We start from the raw sequence: 11,172 nt of genomic DNA, 5'->3' as shown, positions 1-11,172 counted from the left end.
CATAATATGCTATAAAAAATTTACATAATTTTTATTTATTTCAGGGATATTTTGTGTGGTATGCTCCACTGTTCACACCTCAATGAAAAATTGGAGTTCGGATTAGAATCTGCTGCAATTTTGGCACGTTCTTTTATAAATGTAAAGGGAAAGGTATTTACTTGCAGATCTGCAATTGTTGACTTGGGATTATTTAACACTGATCCTGGTTTGGCTCCTAATGGTGCCAAATGTGGCGATGGAAAGGTATTTTTATTCTATGCTACTCATTATCTGAATAATTTATGCGCTTTTGAAAATAAGAACTATTGTAAAACAGTAATAAAATTGCAGTTTACTAGTAAATTTAATTAAAATTGTACCCTACTGTTTTGTTGATATTAAGAACTGAAATATTGAAAAAAAGTTCTTGAAATTTTAAAAATAATTCTTTCAGTGCTAAAAAAACGTTCTTAAAATTGTCTAAAAATTTAAAAATTCTGTTTAAATATTAAAATTAAAAAAATATATATATGGAATTACCTTGATGTAAAATATACATTTATTTATAAAACTTAAATTGGAATTTGTCGTTTAAATTGGAAAGGAAAATTTGATCTTTTCACCAGTCCCCTATCTAAGAAATTTATTTCAGGTCTAAAAGTTGTATGTATTTGAGTCTAAAATTTTAAAATATATTTTATTTATGCATAACGTATCAAACTTTGTTTATTTTATAAATTTTAGGGAGTTGCGGGTATTTGTTTTAAAGACAATACGAGGGAGTGTTGTGCCTTGGACGAATTTTTTAATTTTTTTTTTATGCAGAATGTAAAAATTTAATTATCTTGGAATTTTTATGAGAAATATATTATACATTTATTTTTGTGAACAAATACTGTCATACCATTATTTTAAAGTAAGATGTTACTAGAAGATATAGTCCCATTGACCACTGGATGCCTAAGATATTAAGATTTGTTAGTGGATTGAAATTCATGCTATTAAAACTAATTTTTAATTGAGTTTTCATGCAGCCTGCATTAGCTAACATAAGTAAATTTAATATTAAAAGTAATACCTAATATTATTTCATTGTAATATCTTAAAAGTATCATTGTAATATCTTAATATTATTTCATTGTAATATCTAAACTTTTTTCCTACTCTATGCTTTGTTTGAGCTTTTATTAAGCAAAAGTTATCACTTACAAAACTCTTGTCAAAGTTTCAGAGGCAGGAAACTCACAGTGAAGGCATCTGTCTTAGATTGGCCCAATGTACAACAAGCATTTATTAATTCTGTTAGGTCTAATAAAGAGGAGCCACTTTGGCTCAGTGGTTAAAGGCACTGAGCTGTCATTGTAAAGGTCTGTAAAGTACACACAACTTCAGATCAATGTGTACCAGCTTGTCTAGGAAGTAAAGATGGCTAGTGCACAATGTGACCACATTGTGACTTTGATGTTGTTTGTCATGAAATTATGGAACCTTAACCTCTATGATCCTTTGATCCTCAACGGGCTGTTGTGAAATTGCTTTAGTTTTTACTAATAGATAGAATTTATTTTCCTTTAAAAATTGGTACAGTGAAACCTGTGTAAGTTGATCACTTGTAAATGAACAAATAGAGGCTCTAATTAAACAAATGGTCAACATAAAAAGAAAAACTTAGTTGTTGTTGCCATTTTGGTGCTGTGATAAATTTATACATGTGGTCAACATATAAAGGTAATTTATAGAGAATCAAATATTAAGGCATATCAACTTTCATTCTGTTTATAAATGTAAGCAATATTGTGTTTTATGTTCGAATCAAATTTTATAGGAAAATTTAAAAATGTAAAAAGAAGCTTAGTGCATGCTAGAAAAACTTATAATCTCTAACATAGTAGATATTAGCTTCTGTTACAGATATCAACTACTTTATAGTCCTCCTTAGTGAAGAAATTCTTTATTGGATATATATAGCTAAGTGTTGCAAATATTTTAATTGATACAAAGACCAATACTATTCCCCGTTGTTTTTAGAATAACTGCTTTATCCTCTTAAGTTACAGATAGTTAAATTTGATGTGATGCTTAAAAATATATTTTACTACTATTAATTAAAAATGTTACCGTTGACCTTCACATGTTCTTAAATGGTAAGAAAAATTAGTATTTTCAAATGTCACTAAACACATTCTTACATTAATCTCTTCACTCATATAGATTTTTCGTAAGAAAAATATTTTATTACGAAGCCCCATTTAGAGCTCTTGTTACTTTTAATCATTTAAATCTGTTTAGACATTTAATTTGATTTTAATTTTAAAAATAGAGAAGGTAATAAAATTTTCTTTTTTAAGTCTTGTGTCAATCAAAAATGTGTGCCAGTCAATACAATTCAGAAAACTGTTTGTCCATATGGATGTAGTGGAAATGGGGTAAGTTTTTTTTTACTTCAATTACATATTATAAGTTTTTCTTAAAATAAAATTGTTACATTGTAAATTTTGTTATGATGTAATGGGTTTTATAACTTATTTTTATACATAATTAGCCCAGATACAAAACTTGTTGTTGTGTTTTTTTTAAAAAATATTGAGTGAAATACCTCCTTGTATAAAATTTTTGATCAATTTTAATATGTGCATGATGTTACTCTAATTTGGGGTATCTCTTCACAAAGACTAGTTGGTCAACATATTGTATTATCATATTTTCCCTATTTAACATATTTCATCTTGGAAGCAGTAAGCGAGTTCTACATCAAAGATACTCTTGTTTTATTTCTGTGGAATATAATGAACCTTGAGCTTCATGCTTCAAATTAACATCTTTATTCATGATTTTCAGCTCATAGCAAATGAAGCTTTGGGGAATAGTACAGCAATGGGTGTTGAGAGTTTGGTTTTATTTCTGTGATAATAAAAAATGGGAATCTAAAATTAACTTTTTAACATAAATTAAATAAAGCATGGTGAAAAAAGATAATTTGATGTGGGTTCTAAACTCCGAAATAAAACCAAAAAAATAATAAAAAAATAGAGCAAAATTAAGATCATGGGTTAAAGTAAACTAGAACCTTTTATATTTTATCTCTTAGCTTGGAAATACTGTATCTAACTTTGTTATTATCAAGTGTGGGATGGCTTTTTCTTAATTTTGATAGTTTAGTTATAAAAACTATTTACTTTACGTTATAAATAATGCATAAAAATGTCTTTCATTTTGTTAAAATTTAAGTGAAAATTATGATGATTAAAATTTATTTGATTTGCTGTAAATATTTATTCTAAAATGACATATTTGTTGTAAATAATTTTGCAAAGCCTTTATTGTAAAAATTCCTCCAGGTTTGTAACAATCGTGGGCACTGCCACTGTGATAATGGTTTTGCACCGCCATACTGTGATTCTCCTGGTGCTGGAGGAAGTATTGATAGTGGTCCAGCATCAGACCCCAGCAGTAAGTTGGACTTATTAACAAAAATTGTTTTGTTAAATGCTAATTATATTTTTTTCGACAGATAAGGGAAACCAGGAAACTGTAGTTACGTCTAACATAGGAAGAATTTAAATACTGTATTTAAAAAAGAAGAAAAATAAAGCTTTAAGAAAGGATTATATTGTAGCTGAACTAATAAACTATAGGGGTAGCTCTATAATCAAGTTAATATGTGGATTGTTTAAAAAGTATCTGGGAATAGAAACTTTACCGGATAAATGGAATGCAAGAATTATTTGTCCCAGATAAAAAAAAAAAGGTGATAAGTAAAATTCTAAAAATTATAGGGAGAAACATTACTCAATAGCACATTTAAATGATTTTCAAGTTTGTTATCAAATTAAATTCAAATTTGAACCTTATAGATAGTATCAACATTATCAACTTAATGCTTAAAACTGCATTGAACTTAATAATTGTTCCATGAAATTAATATGAACATTTAGTATCAATTGAGTTTCAAGATATAAAGCTTGGTAAAAACAAATGAAGCTTTCTTAACTAGATACCTTGTTTTCTTAATCAATCTTTATTGCCATAATTAGACACTTTCTTATAAACTGCAAAATAAGTCGAGTAATAATTTCTACCTGAGCCAGCTTAAAGTATTAAATTTTGAGTTGTGGTTATTTTCCAGACCTTATTCGAAGTAACTTTGTAAACCTAGTTCAAAAGTAACCAGAATCTATGCATTTATTCCTCCAAATGAGACCTCATGAGTTCGTTTCTAAAACTGATTCAACTATTTGATGTTGTTACAATGGAGTTGTCTGAAGTTTGATACAGCTTCATTCATAATAAGTTTCTTATAATATTTAATCGCATTTTCATGATGAATTAAATTTGTCATATCATATTTTAATGATTTTCTGTTAAACTTGAAAAATTATTAAACAATTAATGCAAGTACTTATTGTTACATGAGATACTAATATTTGCTATCCTTTGCATTCACTTATCCTTTGCATTTACAGTTTTAGAGGAAATTTTACACTAACTATTTTGATAAAAGTTGCAAAGCATTTGCTCTGACTTATGTATTAAATTTTAAAAAATCTTACTTTTTTGTATCATTTAAATAACGTTTAAAAGCAACTTAAAAAAATGTTTTAACTTAATTTCCAACATATCTAATCAAAAACTAAAGTATGTATAATTATTAAATAGTTTATTACTATACTTGAATATAAATATAATTTCACTGAAAATAATCATGAACACATGTTTAATTTAAATAGAAATAAAAGGTACAAATTCTTAAAATAAAATGGCAACGCCCAATTTTATTTTAAGGGCAAAATCTGAATTTTAAGCAAATTTAAGTCATTAAAACTTTATGCGCATACAATCAATGATCCTTAGTACAATTCCTTTACAGCAACCCATTCATTATAACAGTGAATACATAAAGTCACATTTGGTTTCCCATTTACGGATAAAATTTTAATATGCACTAGATAAATGTTTGTGAACCATTCATCCCAACATGGCGACCAAAATTTAGTCATTTGCTCCAGCAAATATTTTAAATAAATTCTTTAAACTATTATTTCCTTTGATTTTGCCCCATATTGATTGTGAAACATCTTGTATTTCTTTTGAATTAAGAAGAGTAATATGACCCTCTAGATCAGGGTTTCTTAACCTGTGGTTCATGAACCCCTAAGGGGTCCATGAGTTATATTTTGGGGGTCCGCTGACTACTCCTAATTTTTAAAACGTTTGGAAGCCTACCCATTGCGCTTGTAAATCGAACTATGGCAGCTATAATTCCATTTGCTACAGTGTATCTTTGCGAAGTGGAATTTTCCTCACTTGTGACAATAACAATATAACATCGAAATTGATTGAATGTTGAACATGATATACACGTTGCTTTGTCGAAAACCATCCCCCAATTAAATTTATTAATTAAGGAAAAGTAGCAGTAACCTTCACATTAAAAATTTTAATTTTAAAAATTTTGTATACTATTAAAATACTAAAATTAAATGTTTTCTAATAATTGATGCTTCTTGCAATTATTTTTTTTCACAGGGGGTGTACAGCTTCTTAAAAAAATTTTAAAAGGGGTCCATTATATCAAAAAGGTTAAGAAACACTGCTCTAGATTATTACTCTTCCATGGTTCTGATCTTTAAAAAGTTTTTAAAGTCAGATTACTTTACATTAATAATCAAAAATGTATGTTTCACCTTTATGTCAAACTCTGCAGGATGTCCCGAATCCATTCATTAGGTTGGAAAGATGTATTCGCAATTTGTAAATTTATATTCATAGGATGCAATAAGTTTGTCAGTCATATTTTTCTTGTTTGAAAATTTTAATCATTCCTTTTGTGAAAAGTTAGTAAATCATTTGGGTGGTTTATTTTCTTCTTAAATCATGTTATCTTTGTAGATGAAAATTTCTGCCCTCAAACAATATTATTACAAGTTTAAATTTAGTGGATATTTTTACATATATCTCACCCCACCAAGAAAAGTAAAAAAACAGCTATTTTGAGGTTATGTCAATAAAAAATATGAAATGTCCTAAAAAAGTGCCACATCACTAACTCGCAATTTATCCTGCTGAGGGCAGTTGTGTCAGTTTTGTGTCTAATTCAGAATAAGCTTTATAGTAATCAAGTTGATTTTTCTCAAGTGCTGCATTTTAGAGTTATGACACTTTTCTCACCAAGGTGTGATATATTAACATGAAAAAAGTTGCATTTATATTAATTATTCTGTTTGTCTAGTTCTTATTATTTAAAATGTAAAGCATTGCTTTACTAAAATAGGTCTAGAATTTTTTTTAACTTAAGAGTAAATAATTATGGTATTGTTGTATCAAACTTGACTCCTGTATGAAATTAATTATTATTATTTTATATTATTTTTTAGTTCTTCTATTAATTAAGATATACATTTTAGATTTTAATATTTTAGCACAAAAAGATATATATTTATATACATACATATGTGTGTGTTAAGTAGTTATATTTTTTATAATGCTATTTTCAGATGACTTTTCTTATATTTCAGAAAACTTTGTTGTTATGGCCATGTATATAGTATTTTTGGGTCTGTTGCCTCTTGCAGTCCTCACTGCTCTTGCAATCTATTATTATCGCAGTCACCTTAAAACTTGGTGGTCCAAGAAAGCACACAAAGCAAATATAAAGTAAGACTGAAATTTAAGCAATCATTTCTTGCATATTATTAATATTATATGTTGTTGTTATTAATAAAAGTAAGAACATTTTTTCACAATCTTTAAGATTAGTTCATTTTATTTTTATTTAAGTTACTGATTTTATTAAAATTATATTGAATATTTTTCTTTAAAGATATTACACTTGAAAAACTCTTATGATAAAATAAAGCTGAAATTCTTTAAAAATCGTAAAATTAAAAAAAAAAATTTAAATGATTTTAATGATCTTATTTTTTCTTTTAAAATTGCTTTGACAAATCTCCCATTAACTTTCTTAACATGAATAGAAATGATTAAATAAAATGTGGTAAAAGAAATGAATATTTATCTTTCAGAGTAAAAGTTTAATAGAGACATTTCTTATGTCTTTTATAAAATATAATTGCTTTTTTTAATAAATAGTTTTTAGTTTGTAATTTTTTATCATTTCATATTATGGTAATTTAAATAAATACGTTCAGTTTTTTCAGTTTTCATAATTTCGAGTAGTTTGGGTAATGTCTTTCTTATATTTTTAGATCCAGAACAAAAACCAATGCTCAAAGAAAAGCACAGCCATCTACAAAGTTTAATTTTGATCGGAACAGCTTGCGCACCTTGGAAATTTCTTCTCCAATTCAAATTCCCCCTCCTGCTGTACCCTTCAGCAATCATCCATCAATGCCTTCAACTTTACCAAACAAAAATGTTAATAACCTTTGCCAAGTCCACATATCACCTCCTATCCCTCAAAGCTCAACAAATAATATTCCTAGTAACAAATTTATTCCAGTTAGACCAGCTCCTCCAAGACCTGAAAATGCTCCAAAAAGAGTTCCATCTTGGACACCGGCAACCGCCGTTGCGCCACACGCAATAGCAAGAACTGCAAGTCTGAGGAGTCCGACCGAAAACAGTGCTGGAAACCGACCTCTTAGTGCGTCTACTTTTAGACCTAGTTGCCCACCCCCGCGACCACCTCCCCCAAAAAGTCCACCTCCTCATCAACAAGATCCATCGGTACGCACCTACGAAGACATTTCGAGGCCTTGTGACACTGAACGTTCAGAAACGCCTAATTCATCTTTTTATGACGACTGTCAAACCCTTGACTTTAGTGATACTCCTCTTGCATTTGTTCATAAACCAGCAAAGGTGGGTGACAGCAAAGATTGTGATACAGCTTTTCACAGCCAGAGTAATAACGTTGCAGCTGGTAGAGTAGGTTCAGTTAGCAAAGAGAAAGCAAAAAGTAACAGACCTTCAATGCTTCGGCAAGGAGAAAATACTTCCAAGGTCTTACCTCGCGTTCCTAGGACAAATGAAAATTCAGTTGTTGCATCTTTGGCTCAGAGATTTGAGAAACAGGATGCATCTAAACTTGATTATTCAACTGACATAGCTTTGAGACCTCCTTTTAAATCGAGGCCTCTGCCACCTCGACCGGATAATACAAACGTTTAAATTGTGATGAGACTTTTATTAAATTTTCAACCAAAAAATGAAAGACTTTTTGTTGCATACTATTTTATTTATTATAAAGACTTCTCAGAGAGAGTTTATCGCTGTTGATCAATAAAAACTGTCCTCAAGTCAGATACAATGGCTTGGTTGCAGTTATATTGATTAAAATTTTATATTACTAGAGCTTGATTTTTTTTTGTTTTTTGAACAATTTATTTATCATATTTATAATGGATCATTGACTCTGTTCCTATTATTGATAGCATTCTATCATTCAAAGAATGCATTGTGTTTATTTTATCATTGTGATGCATGATGTTTATTATTATCATAAGTTCATGTTATTATTTCAATTTGGTTTGGTATTTTATGTAAAGAGCAGAAAAAACAAATAATCTGTGATCAGTTTATATTGTTGAACTACATTTCATATTTGTTGTATGCTATAATTGACAATTTTTTTCCCTTTCACATTGTTACAAACATTTTTCACTACTTCATATTGTTGCTGCTCTCATTATAATTGCATGTTTTTTGAATTAAGTCTTGTTTTTTGACATACCAAAAAAAATTGCATACATTAATAATTGTTTAATAATTTACAATAATCCTGGTTTTATAATACAAAATTTTCTGTCAGTCAGATTGATGTTACTCACATAGAAGACATATAAAAAGTGTATTTCTTTAAAGATCTTTTTTAATCAAAAACATATTACTCAAAATTACAAAATCGCACACTTCATAGTCATGAATTACTTTATGAAGTTTGTTTCTTTTGCTATTTCAAAGTGAAAAAAAAAATTAAATTCTTTAAATAATCTGTTTATTTTTGGAATATTGGGAGTGAATGAAATCAAGTTAAATGTAATTGTAATGAAATCTAGTTGAATCATTTTTATTTTATAATGAAAATGATCTGCCAAGTAAATATCAAATTTTATACCGTACAATATTACATTGTAAATGTAATATTACATGCGTTAATAAAACATTGTAATATTGCATGCCTTAATAACGCTATTACATTTTAAATGTAATATTGTTATGTAATATGTGCTTGGCTAAATTTTAATAAAACAATGTGTTTATGAAATTTTACTTAATCAAAGAATAAATTTGCTTTTTCTTTATTGTGTATTCAAGTGGTGTTTGAAATTATCACATGAACTATTTCATAAATTTTTCTAGTCATCTCAACAGTATCATATGTGTTATTTAAAAGGTGTTGTGCAGTTTTTGTAGAATCAATAATTTATTTGCTATTTGGGCTTAAACGACCAAGCCTTTCACATTTTGGCAAGTTTTTATAGAAATTTTTCCTCACAATATAACTTTCTTATTGAATGTACTGATATGCCAACATGAAGTGAAATGGCATCTTCAAACCTCAGTTATGCTCCATTGGTTAAACCACACAGAAGTTTATTATTCATGCTTCACTCTTAAGTTTGAAATTATGGATCATTTTTTGAAGTATTATCTTAATCTAAGAAAAATACATTAAAATTAATTTTCATCTTTTTTATCAATATGATTTTCTTAATAAAATTACTTGTTTTAAGAACTTTTCTTGATTGCATTTTTTCATATAAGCTATGTTATTTTTTAACCGGTTCATTCACATTAATCATATATTTTATTTGTATTTATATTTCTAAAAAAAGTAAAGAAACAAAAAATATCTTGGATTAAATTTTAAACAAATTATCTAGTGGTGACTGTTAGAATCATTTTAGTATTAGCAAATAAGAAAACGAGTTAGCAAATCTTATATAATTATTAGTTTTATTAAAATATTTTAAGTTTTTTAACTTTCATTTGACAATTTAAACAATTTTTATGCAGTTCACTTTTTGTTGTTAAATCTCAGAAAGCAATACAAAAATTAAAATTATACAAAATTTACATAGTTAATAAAAATTTAAAATTACAATTATATTGGCTCAATGTTAATGTACCTCAATTTTTTGTATTTCTTATTTTACTTTTCATTTTTGATATTGTTATCTGTTTCTTTGAGAATTTATTATAAATATTATGGTTTATCTAATGTATAGTCCAGATTTTGACATTGTGAATTATATGGAATTTAAATTTTTAAGCTTATGATTATTTCAATTAACATTGTCTTGTGAAAAAATAAAATTGAGTCTTGTGAATTAAGTCTTGTATAAAACTGAGCTTTGTTACTTTTCCTCAATGTAAAATGAGTAGTTAGGAAAAAGTGTTTAGAAAAATTCAATGAATTACACCTACAATGAATGAAAATAATTAGTCCATCTCTATTGAGAATGAAAAAAGAACTAGTTTCACTATTTTATTTTTATTTTCCTGTTCTATAAAATTTATTTACTTCTTATTACTTTTATAAATCTGATTGTATAGGTTGAGAAAATTTTGCAATTTTCTCTACAGCAAACATATTTCAAACATTAGCTAAGAAATAGATTTTGTCATTGGGGAATATATAAATTTAAATGGAATGTAAATTATTTATTATTTTAGGCATTATTAAGACCGATGCAGACTATATTCTCTGTAAAAAAAAATTTAATTGAAACATTAACTTCAATTTAAGTTTTATACATTCTGCTGCTTTTTAATCAAGTAATACAGTTTAATTTGTATGATTTTTTTTTGTCTAAAATATCTGTTATGGAGTGCTTTGAACCTTACTTCTAAATTCTACATATTTGTGCGAAGAAACTATAGGAATTGCTAGAAGAAATACATTTGCTAAACCATAACTATTGCAAAATGTATAGATTTATATCTAAATTTGATGTTAAGAATAAAATTTTTGCTACTTTGATTTTCTATTTGCAAATAAATTCATGCAAGTTCTGTTAAAATTTGTGTATTTTTTGAACTTAAAACTGTAAAAAGTATTAATTTGTGCAATATTGTGTTGTCAAATGGTTTCTGTAAAATTTGTGTTTCACATAAAATATTTTATTGCTAAGTTTGATTACCTGAACACTAAAAACTACTCATGTAATACTCTTACGAATTGGAATATCTTTTGTAATGTAGTATTGATTTTTTTAATAAATTTTT

At 27.2% G+C, this 11,172-nt stretch overlaps 1 protein-coding gene across 1 annotated transcript in view; it reads left to right on the top strand.

Annotated features, from left to right (window-relative positions):
- The window catches only part of LOC107441299 (zinc metalloproteinase-disintegrin-like MTP8), an 89,832-nt gene extending 79,832 nt beyond the window's left edge, over nt 1-10,000 (top strand). Inside the window, exons 16-20 of the mRNA XM_016054510.4 lie at nt 45-246; nt 2,331-2,408; nt 3,321-3,432; nt 6,498-6,636; nt 7,188-10,000. Of these exons, the coding sequence (XP_015909996.1) occupies nt 45-246; nt 2,331-2,408; nt 3,321-3,432; nt 6,498-6,636; nt 7,188-8,112 (1,456 nt within the window). The 3' untranslated portion in view covers nt 8,113-10,000. The remainder of the gene's footprint in view (nt 1-44; nt 247-2,330; nt 2,409-3,320; nt 3,433-6,497; nt 6,637-7,187) is intronic.
- The last annotated feature ends 1,172 nt before the right edge of the window (nt 10,001-11,172 follow it).

Source organism: Parasteatoda tepidariorum, chromosome 2 (genome assembly GCF_982258835.1).
Source record: "Parasteatoda tepidariorum strain Cologne lab strain chromosome 2, Ptep-v5.0, whole genome shotgun sequence".
Classification (NCBI taxonomy): Eukaryota; Metazoa; Arthropoda; class Arachnida; order Araneae; family Theridiidae; genus Parasteatoda; species Parasteatoda tepidariorum.
The sequence above is the reverse complement of the archived record's forward strand: the minus strand, read 5'-3'. Positions and strand labels throughout refer to the sequence as shown.